Source organism: Vitis riparia, chromosome 12 (genome assembly GCF_004353265.1).
Source record: "Vitis riparia cultivar Riparia Gloire de Montpellier isolate 1030 chromosome 12, EGFV_Vit.rip_1.0, whole genome shotgun sequence".
NCBI lineage: Eukaryota > Viridiplantae > Streptophyta > Magnoliopsida > Vitales > Vitaceae > Vitis > Vitis riparia.
In genome coordinates, this window is record NC_048442.1 from 22,633,052 (window position 1) to 22,650,401 (window position 17,350).

General features: G+C 33.0%; 1 protein-coding gene across 2 annotated transcripts; it reads right to left on the reverse strand.

The window, feature by feature from the left end:
* Window positions 1-13,922: 13,922 nt before the first annotated feature.
* LOC117926304 (WRKY transcription factor 71-like) lies at window positions 13,923-16,511 on the reverse strand. 2 transcript variants are annotated; one of them, XM_034845393.1, is made up of 4 exons: window positions 15,875-16,511; window positions 15,670-15,675; window positions 15,241-15,384; window positions 13,923-14,661 (listed from the first exon to the last, which is right to left on the reverse strand). In XM_034845393.1, the coding sequence occupies exons 1-4, from the start codon at window positions 16,306-16,308 to the stop codon at window positions 14,304-14,306; spliced, it is 942 nt and encodes a 313-aa protein (XP_034701284.1). In that variant the 5' UTR covers window positions 16,309-16,511; the 3' UTR covers window positions 13,923-14,303. The 2 variants fall into 2 exon arrangements, with proteins under 2 accessions (XP_034701284.1, XP_034701285.1); XM_034845394.1 differs by lacking the exon at window positions 15,670-15,675 and having other exon boundaries at window positions 15,875-16,509.
* Between the last annotated feature and the right edge of the window lie 839 nt (window positions 16,512-17,350).

The following is a 17,350-nucleotide window of genomic DNA, read 5'->3' on the forward strand; positions in this document are numbered from 1 at the left end:
TATATATATATATTAAATTTCTCTCTTTTGCTTCTCTAACAAAGAGAGCAGAGTTTCAGTTTTCATCTTTTCTATCTGTTATAACAGGGGTAAAAAAAATTTGTAATCAATGATGATACATAGACTCACTAAGACTTTTTTTGTGGCTACAATATGTGAAGAGGGAAAGTCTCGTGGGAAAATTTCTTGATAAAGTATATGGTAGCAGTTATATTGGAATCCACAACCAGGGATAATAAGCATAGATGCTATAGTTACGGGTTCTTTTATATGGAGACCAAAAAGGATTTTTTTTTTTTTTAAACTTCTTTAATAACTTCTAAAAAAAATTCTTTAAACATGGTAGTTCAAAAAATATTTACAAATTTACAACATTTTTTTGTCACATCAAAGGTCTCTTTAAGAGACACCCTCTATCATTTTCATATACTTGGTATACGTTTAAAAAAATTGGATTTATACTAAAGATATCTCTTAAAAAGACAATTTCCACAATTTCATAAAATCTTTTCAAAAGTCCACAAAATCGAATTTATACTAAATGGAAAGGGTGTTTTCAATGATGATTTTTAGATTTGTGTTGTTAGCATTCCTTTACTTGGTGTGTATGATGGACTAATAGGATAGACATGAATCACAACACATGGAACCACAAAAAATGAAAACTTTTTCTATAACTTTTAGCCTATTCAGATTAATTGTAAAAAATAAAAATAAAAAATGAAAACTTCATTTTTTTGAACTTTCTTACACTTTATAAACCACCAAACACAACCACAAAACTTACCTAATACCTGCGGGTAGCGGTGTCTTGGATTTGCCCTACACCTCATTTCTATTGATGTCAACGCAAGGAGCTCCACTTTGATGGTAAGCAACAAGTGTAGGGAAAAGTTTGAGAATGAGAAAGAAATGGTTATTGGGGTTTGAGAAATGAGTGACGTGAGGTTTGCATCATAAAATTTTATTAAAATATGAAAGTATTATGTTTTTTTTTTCACATTAGAATCCTATATGTCTGAAACTGTAGTATAATTGAAATTATTTTCTAATCTACTGTATTTTAAAAATTAATTTATCAAATATCAGTAAATTTATAAAAAAAATCCACTAAGAATGATGTAATAATAATAGCCCTTTCTGCTACTACATATACTAAATATAACTCTTGTTACCTTCTTTAAACTATTCTATTTCAAACAGAAATAGAAAACCCTCTATTTCAAACTCTTTCTCTCTTTTTAACTTTAATAGAGGACTCAAAGATTCTCTTCTCCCATGGGGTTGCAATTTCTCCTTCTATTAACTATTGAAGCACTCAAAGGTACTTTGATATCCTATTATCTTTTCTCTTTTACTCTTTGTTTGTAATAAAATCAAAATTTTGCTCTTTGTAAGATTTTATTTACAACCAAACAAATGAAAAGAGTTTTTTCAATGATGATTTTTAGATTTATATGTTGTTAGCATTCCTTCACTTATTGTGTATGATGGACTAATAGGATAGACACAAATCACAATAAGTGGAACTAAAAAAAATGAAAACTTTCTCTACAACTTTTAGCCTATTAGGTTTCATTGTAAAAAAAATAAAAATAAAAATGAAAACTTCATTTTTATTTTTATTTTTAACTTTCCTCCACTTTCTAGGCAACCAAACACAACCACTAAACTAACAGCCGCAGACAGTGGTGTCTCGGATTTGCCCTTCACGCCAATCCTATTAGTGTCAACAAAAGGAGCTCTACTCGACGGTGAGTAAGCGATGTAGAGAAAAGTTTGAGAGAGAGAGAGAAATGAGTGTTAGGGTTTGAGAAATGGGTGAGGTGAGGTTTGCATAATTTTTTTTTTTTTTTTTTACTAAAATATGAAAATATAAAGTTTTCTTCCACCCTAGAATCCTATATGTCCAAAACTGCTGTAGAATTGGAATTATTTTCTAATCCACGGTATTTTAAAAATTAATTTCTCAAATATTTGTACATTTATAAATAAAAAATCCACCAAAAAGGACGTTATAATAAAAGCCTATTATGCTACCATACATACTAAATATAAACATTGTTGTCTTATCTAAAACTATCCTATTTCAAACACAACTAAAAAACCCTTTATTTCAAACTCTTTTTTTTCTTTAACTTTAACAGATGACTCAAAGGTTCTCTTTTCCCATGGGGTTGCACTTTCTCCTTCATTAACTATTGAAGCACTCAAAGGTACTTCGATATCCCCTTATCTTTCCTCTTTTATTCTTTGTTTGTAATGGAATAAAAAAAATATACTTTTTATAAGATTTTCTTTGCAACCAAACAAATGAAAAGGGTTTTTCCAATGATGATTTTTAGATTTGTGTTGTAGCATTCCTTTACATAGTGCGTATGATGGACTAATAGGATGGGAATGAATCATAAGTGGAACCATAAAAAATGAAAACTTTCTCGGCAACTTTTAGCCGATTTGGTTTAATTGTAAAAAAAAAAAAAAAAAATTTGAAAACTTCATTTTTTTTTTTTCAACTTTCTACACTTTTTGGGCCACCAAACACAACTCAATAACTTACCTAACACCACAACCAATGATTTCTCAGATCTACTCTTCACCTCCTTCCTATTGATGTTAACATAAGGAGCTCTACTCTGATGGTGAGCAATATGTGTAGGGAAAAGTTTGAAGGAAATAACGAAATGGGTGTTACGGTTCAAGAAAAAGGTGATGTGAGGTTTGCATTAGAAACTTTTATTAAAATATGAAAATATAAAGTTTTTTCCACCTCAGAATCCCATATGTGCGAAACTACCATTGATTTTCCAATCTATAATATTTTAAAAAATAGGTTCTCAAATATACGTACATTTATAATAAAAAATCCACTAAAAATGACATTATAATATCAACATTTTTTGCTACCTTAGATACTAAATATAAACCTTGTTGCCTCCTCTAAACTATTCTATTTCAAACACAGATAAAAAACCCTCTATTTCAAATCCTTTCTCTCTTTTTAATTTCAAGAGAGAACTCAAAGGTTCTCTTCTCCCATGGTATTGCAATTTCTCATTCCATTAACTATTGAAGTAGTCAAAGGTACTTCCATATCCTCTTATCTTTCCTATTTTATTCAATGTTTGTAACAGAATCAAAATTTTACTCTTTGTAAGATTTTCTTTGCAATCAAACAAATGGAAAAGGTTTTCTCAGTGATTATTTTTAGATTTATGTTTTGTTAGCATTCCTTTACTTAGTGCGTATGATGGACTAATGAGATAGACATGAATCACAATAAGTGGAACATTGAAAAGTGAAAACTTTCTCGGCAACTTTTAGCCTACTCAATTTCATTATAAAAAAAAAAAAAAAAATTCATTCTTTTCAACTTTCCCACACTTTCTGGGTACTTCAATTTTTCCATATTTTTTATATCTTTGTGTTGTTAATGCAAATTAATTTTTTTTATACATAGTTATATAAAAAAAAGAAGGATACCCACTGACCAACTAATCGCCACATTTCCCTCAACTTAAGTTCAAACTTGACCCTCTAGTATTCCTAATGGAGTTGTCATTTTGTGGACTCGCATTTTTCACATGTGTCCATTCTCGATGACAATAGTTACTTTTTATGAAAATTGGTTTTAGAGTCACCACTTATTTTTATTAATTTTTCCCTAAAAAGTCCTAAGAGAATCCTCTTTCCCATGTGTGGCGTCTCTCAATTCCCTAAAATCTCTTTCTAAATTCAAATATGCAACCGTAGACTCCCTCCTCTATGCATGGATATCATCATCCCATTCCAAAAAGAAAACCTTCCTTGTCATGTATTTAATCTCCAATGAGAATCCTCACCTTTTTAAACTCAAAACCATATGTATCCACTTTCTAAACTTTCACCCTCAATCTACGCGTGGACTTCCCCAAAAGAACCTCATCCTTCCTAAAAAATCTCTAATGCATGAATATCCACTCCCAAAATAAAAATATCAATCGTTTTTTTTTTCTTTATAAAAAAAAAGTCTTATATGTGTGGACTCTCCAATCTTAATCTCAAATACATCAACCACTTCCCAAAAACAAACCCATATGTCATGGATGACAATCTCTAATGCATCAATATCTTCCCAAAAAGAACTATATGGTCGTGGACTTCCCAAAAACTCTTTCTCATGCGTCTTCCAATTCAAAAGAATCCCATGTGGCAACCTAATCACCTTCCAAAAAGAGTTCCCTTGATTATAAAGTCTCCAAAGTTGTCCAAAGAGTCCTCCTCGATATGGCAACTCTCAATGGCGTCAACACCCCTTTAATGAGAATCATTTTCTCCCCAATATTAGGTGGCAACCCTCTTAATCTAAAATTTCCAAAATAGAGATCTCAAGAATTGCTCAAAAGTCTCCTTGTGTTGTGGACTTTTATGTTTCTTATGCGTGTAGCTCTCCAAGAGTCAATATGTTGTGGTCTTTTCCTCCAATGCTTTCTCAAGAATCTAAGATTTCCTATTTTTCTTTCTCAATCTCCTCCCTTCCATCTTAAAGAAACCAAATGTCATGTACATCCAAGAATCCCACTTAATCGCAAAAATCTAAACTTAATCTCCATGCACCATACTATGTGACACGAAACCATCCTAAAATGCATATAAATGAACTATCCTAAAGTGTACCTAAATGGAACGAACTAAATATGCAACTAGATGAGCTAACCTAAAGTATGCTTAAATGAAATGAACTAAATATGCATCTAGATGAACTATCCTAAAGTGCACCTAAATTCAAGTGCAACTAAGAATTTTCCTCAAATGCAACTAAATAAACTAGACTAAGTAAACTAACCTAAAATGTGACTAAGTGAGTTGAGGTAAAATGTAATTGAGTGAGTTGAGTTAAAGTGTAACTAGGTGAGCTAGACCTAAGGTGTAACTAACTGAGTTAAGTTATGGTACAACTAAGTGAGCTGAACTTAATGTGTCATTAAGTGAACTAAGATAAAGTGTAACTACATGAGTTGAACCGAATGTGCAACTAAGCGAAATAAGCTAAAGTACAACTAAAGTAAGTTGAACTTAAGCTAAAGTGTAACTAAGTGAGTTAAGCCTAAGGTATAACTAAGTAAGCTAGACTTAAAATACCACTAAGTGAGCTAAACTAAAGATGCAACTAAGTGAGATGAACCTGAGCTAAGGTGTAACTAAGTGAGTTGAGCCTAAGATGTCGCTAAGTGAGTTAGACCTAAAGTGTCACTAAGTAAGCTAAGCTAGAGATGTAATTAAGGGAGCTAAACTTGAGTTAAGGTGTAATTAAGTGAGCTAAACCTAAAGTGCTACTAAGTGAACTAAACCTAAAAATGTCATTACATGAGTTGAACCTGAGCTAAAGAGTAACTCAATGAGCTAAAATTAAGGTGCAACTAAGTGAACTAAGCTAAGTGCAACTAAGTGAGTTGAACTAGAGCTAAAATGTAACTAAGTGAGATGAACCTAAGGTGTCACTAAGTGAACTAGACCTAAGGTGCAACTAAGTTGAACTTGAGTTAAAGTGTAACTAAGTGAGCTAGACCTAAGATCCTACTAAGTGATCTTAATTTAAAAAAAAAAAAAAGCTAAGTGTACTAAACTAAGGTGTGACTAAGGTCACAATTGGGATCCCTAAAAATCTCTTGACAATGAATCTCCAAAGATAGCTCAAAAATAGTAAATCAAATGAATGACAATGTACCACCAAGGGATGGCTATAAGGCAACAAGAAGTGAAATGGAACACATAGAATAACATGTGTTCCTAGAACAAAATAATCTACCGTATTCCAAATTTGTTACATCGTGTCATACTTTTAAGGGCTCTATCCTAACATTTTTTCCTTTATTTTTATTTATTATTATTTAAAAGAAAGATTCAACATTTTTTTATGGCCATTAATCTCCTTGATGTTTCATAGATGATACCCCAATAAAAAAACCGAATCTTTATTGACATTAATGATAAAATTTCTTTTATAGCCCTCCATAAATGATAAAAAAAAGTTACCTTTACATCATAAAATTAAATCATGGAGCTTACACCTCAATCTATGGAAAAAATATTAAAACTTTCCAAGAAAACTTGAAAATCTACGCTCCTATAAGAGAGTTTACAACTAGATTTATAAAGGAAATAAAGAAACAAAATAATTATCTCATTCAGTCATCACATAAAAAAAAATTTAAAAATAAAAAACAACAACATGCATGCATTCCTTGGCCATTGAATAATATTAAGATTGCAAAAAGGAGGTTGACATACCCTAAATAAAGATTTATGCAATAGAAGCAATACCAACTTTTATTTATTTTTTTTAAAATTTATTTTTAGGATTAAAAATCTAACATTTAGTTTAGATGTTCCCAAACCTTAAATTCTAAGTGTTGAAGACAACCTTGAAGACCTAGAGATCTTCTACTCGATGACTTTGGCTTTGGTATAGAGATAGTAGAAGTATCTTAAGGTAAAAACTAGGGCTATCTCTAGAATGTGAATGAAGAATAGAAGAATAAAAACCTTATAAGGGGTATTTATAGGTTCCTAGTGGGCTTAAGTGACTAAAGCTCATCTTAGGCTTAGATCACTTAATTTAGCCCAAAAAAGAGTCTTAATTAATTAATTAACCTAATAAAGTTCCAATTAATCAATTAGTCCAGTCTAGAGATGTTGTCCACTAATTTCTATGCAACCTTGCATAATTACTAAAATGACCTTATGCACATAGGTGAACTTAGAGTTGATTCAACTTTCATAAAACATGACAACAAGGTATATGAACTCAAATAGGGACCATTAAGACCTATAATATAGTATTAGCTCTCTCAAAATCTAATTCAAAAGTTGACTTAATATTCCAATACAAAATGTCAACTATGTTCTAGTACTCTAAGTATATTATAACAAGACACTAGGTGTTCGAACCCATGACTCATTATCCATTGTATACAATCTCCCTATGAACTGGTATTCGTAATCTAACAAGGTGAAAACTATCAACCTCTCATGATTACCTCTACAATCCTTGAGTTCCAAATCCTCGTATAATGTGATCAATTGACATATGTTAACTCACCAGAACTAATGTCAAGTTTCACTTAAGGAACTACAATGACCATAGTTTAGCTAAATACACATCATTAGAAGCACCCAAGGAAACTGAATCTCATGAGATATTATGATACCTCTATTGAGAATAACTATTATTACCGACTTCAACTAATAGTGACCTAATCCACAGGGGATATATGATCACTTTAAGATCTTACTTGTGGGTCAAAGCTACTGCTAATTTTAACACAAGAAAAGTATTCTCTCAAAATTGAGAAACAATACAACATAACAACTTGGTGAAGTCATTACTACTCAATAACCTTACGTCATGACTCATTGTGGATCCTATCCAATATATAAACCATGCACACTAATGCACTCACTATGGGAAACTCATCTTGATGATCAAAACAAGTCATCCTCCAATTAGAAGATGGTGTCTTACATCCTCTAATGGATTGCTTAAGTTCATGAACCAATTGTGAATAAGTCATCTACTTATAAGGAACCCATAACTTGGAACTTTCGTGTAACTCCTATTGCACTCAAGTCAGGTACAATGAAAGAGATGCTAGGTGAAAAACCTCATAAGGTGTAATGCATGGAATAATAATTTATTAAAGTAAAATTAGAATATCATTAAATAAATAATGAATTCCAAATCTATTATATCATATCATGCTCTTAAGGGATCTATCCTAACAAATGTAAATTATTTTGAACTTTTACCCATTCATCTTACTTAGGAGTTTTTCTAGAATAGTATTAGTATTCATAGTGCTTGTGTTACTTGCCTTTATAGAAGATTTCTAACCCCTTAAAAGTGTATTTCTTATTCTTACCATTTCTTGGATCTTAAAAAAACATAGCCATATTTCCATTAGTTGAAATGCTAAGTTCCATATCATGGGCTCATGTTCTTAATTCTTTAAGGGTTATTGGATTTATTCCTTGTAGAATGTAGTGTAAATCCTAATAATTGTGTACACATCTTAATAGCTTGGGTTGTGAATAAATTGTCATCATAGTTGAGTTCTCCATTTATTGATACAATCAATAATAGAATCCTCATTCGATCAATGATTTTTTGGAGTTTTTTCATGCTTACAATGTATTGAGTACCTTAAAAACGATTGAGGAACTCTTACTTAAGTTGTTCCCAACTATCTTTTAAACCAAATTTAAGATCGATGTACCAATCAAAGGCATTTTCTTTCATAGAACAATCAAATTGTTTGACTAGGAGATCCCTTTGAATGCCCACATTATTACATGTTTCCATTAATAGGCCACACGTTGCCCTCGATTCATTTTGTCATCAAATTATTGAAATTTTGGTGGCTAAAAGCCTATATGCATCTTCAAAAGCTAGACTCTCTCTAAGAAAGGCTTAGCATAGTAGTTGATCTTGGTTGTGCACCAAAAGTGTGTCAAATCTCTAAGTGCAAAGATTTCCATTATTGCCTAGTGGATACTAGGATTAATCCCATAGGGAAAGTTGTTTTCTTACAAAGTTGTTAGCTAGGTATTTCTAAATATCATCCAAGTAAGGAAAAATTGATGTGTGTGATTTAAAGTATCTAGAAAGTAAAATAGATAAGGTGTTGTGAGTGGAGGTTAGAGGAGAAATCTCACTTGCTAAGTCAATCCATTCTCATAGGTGTAGAGTATCATTTTTAAGTCATCTGACTTATTGGGATACTAAGGTATTAGATCGGGTCAAGCTAGGCCATAACTTTTCTTGCTCAAACTCACTCTCAAAGTTGCTTGACTTGCGGTCTTCACAACTATTGCAGTGGGCATTAACTACATTAGGGTTCTGCTTTGACCATTACTATAATGCTCTATTTCAGGGAGATATAAGCCATTTTCATTACAATTCAAACATATTTCTAATGATTGCTTAACTTGTGGCCTTCACAATCATTGTAACATGCAATTGTTCCAACCATTGGCTTTATCTCCCGATCCACATTCACATTAACATTTTAAGGAGCTAGGGAAAATACCCCACTCTTCCACTCACAACACCCAACTAATTAAGCCCAACATCACGATCAAATGGAAAAACATGTGCAAATAATTTAACATGGAAATTAATTGTATTATAAACACAAAGAAAATAGGGTGTTCAAGAAATTGAATTGGATTAATAAAAAGAGGGTAAAAATACAAGATTGTGTTATACTAGAAAGATATGGAGAAAATGTAAGATTAGAAATAGGGTAAAAAGGTTTCAAACCCTTCACTACTTCCTAAGAAATTTCCTAACTCTAATTATGTCCTATACTATCTTCTCTATGTTTTTCATCATTTATGTCTCTTCCTAAATTGTTGATGCCTTGGCTTTTTTGCGTTCTCCATTTTTTTGCCTCTATAATTGTAAGTGTTCTCACCAAAATTAGGTAGGTAGAGTCCAATTCTTATTCGTGTAATGGCTTGATAGGTATGATGGGGCTAGTTGGTGAAATAGCAACTACTATGAGGAATGGTTGTTTTCATCAATCTTGGATATGATCGTGAAATCAGAGAAAAGGGTTGACAAGCTTTGGTTTAGGTGTGAAATCATGTAATGAGGGCCTCTTGAGGTGCATTTTTTAATTATCGGGGTAGGCGTGCCTTTGAAATTGCACACTTCTTCATATTGTGCTCTTTTAGATTTAGAGAGTGAGGTGCACAATTTTCACACAATGTCTTTTGTGCACTTTTAAGTTTAGGGGTGCCCAATTTGAGGCTTGAAGAGTAAGTTTTGCTTTTTGACTTATGAAGAGTGGGAGGTGTGCTATTTTAAATTACACAGCCTACAGCCTTGACTTTTTAATTGTGTAATCTTGACTACTTCTCTTTAGTGCATAATTCCTTTAACTAAGGGTTGGTATTCTTAAAATTGCGTAGACGAAAAATGCACAAATTAAGAATTGTGTGCCTAATGAGTGCACAATTATCCTCTTAGAAAATTGTGTTTTTGAATGCTTTATTCTTTCCACCTTTCTTCTCAATGGCTTCCCACTTTGCTAAAAACACTTATAATTACCTGAATTAAGCCTCAAAACACATTAGTTCAAAAACAAGGGTTCCAACACCAAACTTTAACTAGGAATTAATTTTGAGACCTTTTACTCATCAAAATAGGTTTGATTGACCCTATTAAGATACTAAGTTTGGGATCTCATCACATAGGCATGGAAAGATGAAAGATTTTCTTCCTTGTTTTTTATGGTATCAAAGAGAAATGCCCTTAATTGACTAATAGGGATAAATTCGTCTATAGAGACTTAGAAGTTCTTGTATTGATCTTACACGTTCAAAGCCTTAGCTTGGAAAGGATTTTCTTGAGATATAGAGCTTATTAAAAATTAACACCATGATTTGATTCTCTCCGCTAATATGGAGAGTTATTTGAGCATTTGTTTCTGGCATAAACTTAGTTAAAGCTTCAATTGTTCTAGTCATGTTGACAAGTTGTTCTAAAGTGAGCATGATTCTCATTATAATTAGCATGATGTCACTAGAAGTGTCAACAAAACTAGATGCCACATCATGCATTGCCTTCGAATTATCGCGAGAGATGTTGCTATAGACTCGTTATTGGATTCATGAACTTATTGAGTGAAGAGGACTTAGAGTTTAAAGGTTTTTTCTAAGACAAGGTTGAGTGTGATACCACTTGCTCAACCACGTCCTTTACAACTAGCAAAGCTAATGTAATGAATGAATTCTTGTGAGAAGTCACTTCAGGATTTATGAGAAAAACAATTTGAATTTATTATTAGAATACTGTTTTTGCCTTGATTCGTGTTATAAGGCCAAAAATTTTCTTGGACTCCACGTATATATTTTTCACTTGTAAAGAACAAATAAGAGGTGAAGATGGTTCCATCAAGCTTGTCAAAAATTTGTACACATAAATTTCTCTTCGAAAATATGTATGATCAAGTTAAAAAATTTCTTCAATTTGAGAAATTGGTACAATCTCTATCTTATACTTTGGTTCTTCTATCCTAAAGAAAATAATGCAATACAAGAGTTTGAATGCTTAATAATCTAGGATCAAAAGCATTTAAGGGCTTGATTTCTAAAGTATTTTGATTGTGTTCTTCCCAAACTTTAAACCTTTAAACTTTTTTTGTTTCCTTAAATGATCTTTGAATCTTCAACTTGACCTTGAAAAACCTTTGAAACTTTAAATTCAAATTTGAAGATAAAAGACAAGGCTTGAAAAGCTCTTGAGACTTTGAAACAATTTCTCTAACTCTATTCATACATTATATATGTTACGTCTTGAAAGTATTGAGGACTATTTATGGGGTTTGCAGAGTGATATGTTTGGATAGTTTTTTTGGTTTCTTTTAAATATAATTTTTTAATTAATATTAATATTTAAAGAAAATTTTCAAATATATTTGGAAAGTCCTAACACTTAAAATATTATACTCTAATTAAAATTAACATTTTAGGGAATTTGGAAGAACATATTTGGATAGTTTTTAATGAAAATCGATAATTACTTTCTTAATCATCCAATCCATTGTTTTTGTTTATTTCAATAATTATATCATAATTACTAAGTGCTCGTTTGAACACAATTCTTCTTTTTTAAAGTAGTAACCCTTACATAAAATATACTAATTCTTATATACAAAAAAAAACATGAATTTGGTCTTATATCTTCAAAAGTTATTTTTAAAATTTTTTTAATAACCTCATTTTTTTAAGCAGTTTTAAAAAGGTACTGTTTTCTTAAAGTAAATTTAAGGAGTACTATAATTTTCTATTTTTTAAAAATAGAAAACAAAAAATATATTCAAACCATATTTAAAATTCTTTATTTTTGGATCCGTTGGGGTCATTGTCCTTTATTTTTCCACACCTATATTGCATTATTGGATTGTGACACATGAAGATTTTTCATTTGACCTTTAATGAACACATGCTTTTTTTTGTGATTGGTCTCTTTAACTACATGAGATGGTTAATAAATGACTTTTTTTTTACCACAAAGTCTTACTCAACCTGATAAAAGGTTCAGACCCAATAAAAGGTTAAAACGGCCATTATCATACGTAGATGATATCATCCTAACAGGAGATTAAGAGGAAGAACTATGCAAACTCAAGAATTTTCTTGCTAAAGAGTTTGAAATCAAAGATCTAGAAAATCTCAAATACTTCCTTGAAATGGAAATCGCAAGGTCAAAAAGGGTTGTCGAAAGGAGAAAAAAAGATAAAACTTTACACTGCAATTCGGACTCAAATCATTTTTTAGTGTTTGTAGCTTGGGAGGCCATCCAAAATTCAATCACGAAAAAGGAGAAAGAAAAGAAAACTTTTGACACGAAAAAGAAGAGAGAGAAAGAAAAGCTTTTAACACGATGTGTACGTTGTTTTCATACACATCCCATCTTAGAAAATTAATTCGTCATTATCTTTCAGGCAAAGAGTTCATGGCTTGAAGTTGAAGAATTTTCTGTAGTTAAATCCTTGAAAGTGTGATCCTTCGTAATTCAGTTTGAACCAAGAGGAGGATCCAAGCTTACATGGACGATGCCCACTTCTTGTGGTCTTTAAATATCCACAGCAAGAAAGATAGTTGGAGTTAAGAAATGCTATAGCTATCAAAAGCTTATCATACTCGGAAGAACACACTCTTTTTTCCTTAATGAAAAATCATACTTATAACTGGTACTTAATTATCTCGTCTTAAGCCTAATTATCGGAATACATTAGATATATGATGCGGGAATCCCTTGTCATTAAAGCACTTACAATGGATTAAAGTTGCTCATCTCATAATAGAACTATATGAAAAAGGTGAGTTAATGTTTCTTTGGAATTCTTTCTTTATGTTTAATAAATTTTTTAAAATAAACAATTTATTTGAAAATTTTGTTGTATTGGTTCATGATGAAACAAAGTCTATACTATTGTTTGTCATGCTATTCAAGTTCCATTCATTATGAGAGAGAGAGAGAGAGAGAGAGAGAGGGAGAGAGAGAGAGAGAGAGAGAGAGAGAGGGAGGGAGAGAGAGTACACCCTGTAGGCCTGATTGATGTTGAAGTAACATGCAAAGATGAAGGAATGTCGGAAATGGATCTTTACGATACCCTAGTAATATATGTACCGTAAGTGGTTTGGCTGCTATCATGTGCATGGCCAGCTTTATTCTAAGATGTTGGCCTTTCAATTCCTTAGCAATTAGACAAATCATTTCATCTGCAATGCGATTTGCTTTCTTCTACTACAATTATGCAGTTTGAAATGCATGTCATTCTTTGGGCTTGCGTTATTATTATATAATTGAAATATAATATGCTAATCCTATTATTCCTTGGAACATCAGTCTAAATCCCCCGATAACATTATTGCAAATGCCTCTCAATATATGACAGAATGGGGTTGAGTTTATATCCTCGTAATTATAAACATGTCAGGATATGCTAATCTTAGAATGAAATGCTGCTGATATTCCACTGTCGGAGCATCACTCTTTAATCATATAAAGTGCGAAATTAATATGGCAGCAGCCACTGAAGAAGCTCTAAAAACAAAAAAGCTGATTATTGAAAGGTGAAACTCAAATTTAAATGAATAGATTGAGAGAGCTAAACTCTAAATCTGCAACTATGGCGACATGATCTCCATTGAATTATTTCAGAGACTAGGTTGATATACATATAGAAAGAGAGAGAGAGAGATCAAAATGTGGGTTTGCATAATGGGATTTAAATGAATATGTAGACAAACCCCGAGTCATTCATCTGAAGTGTGAACCACCAAACTTCTATAACCCAATTGCTCTATCCCATAATAAAATTTAGAGGTTCAATGCGTTGGATCTTTTGTGTGTATATATAACTTGTACGTTCAATAATCTAAACTGCTGATTCCCAAACAAAATGTTCAACAATCATCCAATATTGCAAAATTACAGTCTCTAGTGTGATCAAACAACTACAAGCATACGAATTGGACCTGACCATCATATCCTCCCATATGATGTTTCATTTCCCATGAAAGCAATGTCAAAGCGAACTGCCATTACTTCAAGTGAACACTGCGTTTCAACTTTAAGATAAAGTTGATCTGAAGTGAGGGAGTTCTGTAAGATCTGAATAATATTTGTACTCGAACATCATAGGCCAGAAATATGCATTCACTGCAATCCCTTCATATATAAATTAAAAGCTAGACATATAGGTATCGGTTCATCTACCATGCAAAACAACTACATTAATAGAGAGAGTTCATGGCTCCTGCTTGCGGATGAAAGAGGGAACTATATCTTGCAATAATCCGTAGTCAGGAAGTTGGAACTGCTGCTGGTGGTGGGGAGTAATGTTGTGATAGTACATAGAGTTCGGACCGCTTTGATTATTCGGGGGAAGCATCTGAGTCAGAAACTCCTGAGGGAAGCTAGATCCCACTGTAGCAGATGAGAAAAATGAAGTTGGCAACATTGCAGCAGCATTGCCTCTTATCGTAGCCGGACATGGATGGTTGTGCTGTCCTTCATATGTAGTGATCACAATGGAGGGATCTTGAAATGATCTTTCAACTCGTTTCTTCACAGTGCATTTCTGAGTGGTGCATCTGTAATAACTTCTGCATTCATACAACCATGGAAGAGAGCTATAAGATGACATGCTTCTATGCAATCTACAGATTTCTACGAGGCAATATAGGATGAAAATATTGAAATGTCCATATGTTTATGTTAATGTATATCACTAACCCCTCCTGAGTGAAGCTCTATACTAAGTGGTTTTTGCCTTCTATCATCAATTTTAAAATAAGAAATCTGTAAGTTAACAAGAACCATGATTCATGAAACTCTTACTGACTGCAACCAGCCTTGGTCATGTTCAATGTAGAGGTTAGAGCAATAATTTATGTTTATATGAACAAAGTATAATCCATGGAATGTTGGGGAATTTTTCTAGATCATGACATCAAGCAAGACCTATGTTTCCAAAACTACTCAGCGAAGCTGATATTTCTGTGCTATACTGTGATAACCATATATAGACCAATTCTAGTGTTCTTCCCCCAGAGATCTCCAAGATGAAGCAGTTAGGTTCATTTACAGAAGTATTCAGGTAAATTTTTTTCAGTTTTTTGTGGGAATTAATAAATCCTTTACTAAAAAAATTGTGCTGTGTGAAGTGATAATTGAAGTAAAACCTTGGGTAAGGGCTATTCTTGACTGCCTTCTGTCCGTATTTTCTCCATCTGTATCCATCCTCAAGATGATCGATCTCGCTCTTAGTCATGAAAGCAAACCGTGGTTCCTTTGGCCGTTTCTCTCCTTTCTTCTTCGATTTATTCCTGAAATATTATCAAAAAAAAAATGTCAGTATATGTGTGCAGCACAGAGATATAAACCAAAATTTCCTTGGTGGGTATGTAGAATGCTTGAAAAATGATAAATCAGCTACATAGGGTTGAATTTGTATGCCGTTTTCTTTGTTGATCCCACAAACTGGTATTGCATTCAACTACCAGAAAAGAAAGAATTTACTGGATCAGAAAGTCGACAAGAAAGAAAAAGGGAATGATGAAACAAAAATCCTTCAATTTCTTTTGTCCGTGAAGCTGGAGAAAGTCGAATACCATGAGCTGAAAGAAAGGAATTCAAGGGAAAATGTTGCAAAAAAAAAAAGAAAAAAAAAAGGAAAGAAAAGAAAAATGTCAGTTATTCAAAGACTTTGAAAGTCTACCATGAGAGAAAGTCTTATATATACTAATATATTCCTTGAAATCATGTGATCTTTACCATGAATCAACACCTACAAAGAAGAACCCCAAAAAAACCTACGCTTTCTTAGAATTTTCATCTCCATCTTCACACCCTCCTCCCTGCAGATCAGGCTTATGCTTACTCTTCCCGGAATCTTCAGTGACGGCCTCAGTGGAAGAAGAAGTGTCCAAGGAATTAGGCGTGGAGGGATGTTCATGACTGGCTGTACCCTTTCCCGAATCATTGTCGACTGGAGAGATGACTTCGGATGAAGAGCAAGACATGTCAAAGGCCTTTGAAAGGGTGTTGTAGTCGAGAGAGCCATGTAAGTAGTCAGTGAAGGTCATGTAGGAGGGATCAGTAGCGTGTAGGCCTTGCGGTGAAGGAGTCACTCCTTGATTGAAGATGGCCGGCTTCTCACAAAAGAATGGGAAGCCAGCCCCACTAACCCTATTTTGGTCATGACAGAAAGGATCGTGGTGGTAAGGAGTCCTCCTATTCTCATCAGACATTGGAGAAGAAGAAAAGAAGAGAGAAAGACGAAAGAGAAGGAAGATCAAAGGAAAGCTCAGAGAGTGGTTTGCTTGAGGATTTTATTCTCTTTTTGTCTGGAGAGAAAGAGAGAGAGAAAGAGAAAGGGGTTTGTTGAAGCTTTTTGGACAAGAGTTTGGCTTCATTTCAGGTAGGAAAAAATAGTCTCCTACCTTGTGGCACGGTGAGGTTTGATTGCTGAATTTAGGGGTACACTCAAAAGTATGGATATACTTATAGTTTCTTCTTTATGGTGTTACCAATTAAATGTAGATGTAAAGGAAAATAACAAAAGACACCCTATTATAAAGTTTAGTAATGAAAATAGGGCCACTTGGAAGTAATTTTGAAATTTCAAAATTGTTTTTAAATATGCAAAAATGTTTTTCTTAACTCAAAAAATTATTTTGATTTTTCATAAAAATATTTAAGATAAATATGATGGAAATTCACATAAAATATTACCCATGATGATACAAATTGAGGTGTTAAAAATTCAAAAATTCCATTATTTCTAAGATATATTTAGTGACACAATATTTGATATCTATAAGGCAAAAAAGCATATAATAATACTAATGAAATTGGGAAAAAAAATGGAATGGAAATGAAGAATGATGATGGGCGAGTGAAGAGCAGCGGTGGTAGGCAGTCACCAAAAAGGGCGAAAGAAGTGGCGGTCAATGTTTCCAACTGAGAAGATAGAAGATGGATGGAAAGGGGAGTTATGGATGGAGCATGAGGCTAACACGTGTGAGTGATTGGGCACCGTCATTTTGACCCGCTTCCTCTCTATGCCCCACAGTAGCCCAGTCGGCACGTGGGAGAGACTATTGCTTACCACGCCTGCCACTACGCCTTTTTAGGCCTTGAGGGCTCTGAGGCCTTGAGGCTTGGGTGACGCGGCGTGAACGTCATTACCGTTGCTATTTCTTCCCAGTTTGTGCCTTTCACACTCTTCAATCTTCATTGCTCTCAGTCAATATATTTTTTCTTATCACCAACACCTCCCTCTCTTTTTTA

Coding starts and splice junctions, on each gene's coding strand:
- LOC117926304 (XM_034845393.1), bottom strand. CDS start 16,308: ATGTCTGATGAGAATAGGAGGACTCCTTACCACCACGATCCTTTCTGT. Junction 14,662..15,240: donor AAGAATAGCCCTTACCCAAG/GTTTTACTTCAA, acceptor GTATGAATGCAG/AAGTTATTACAGATGCACCA.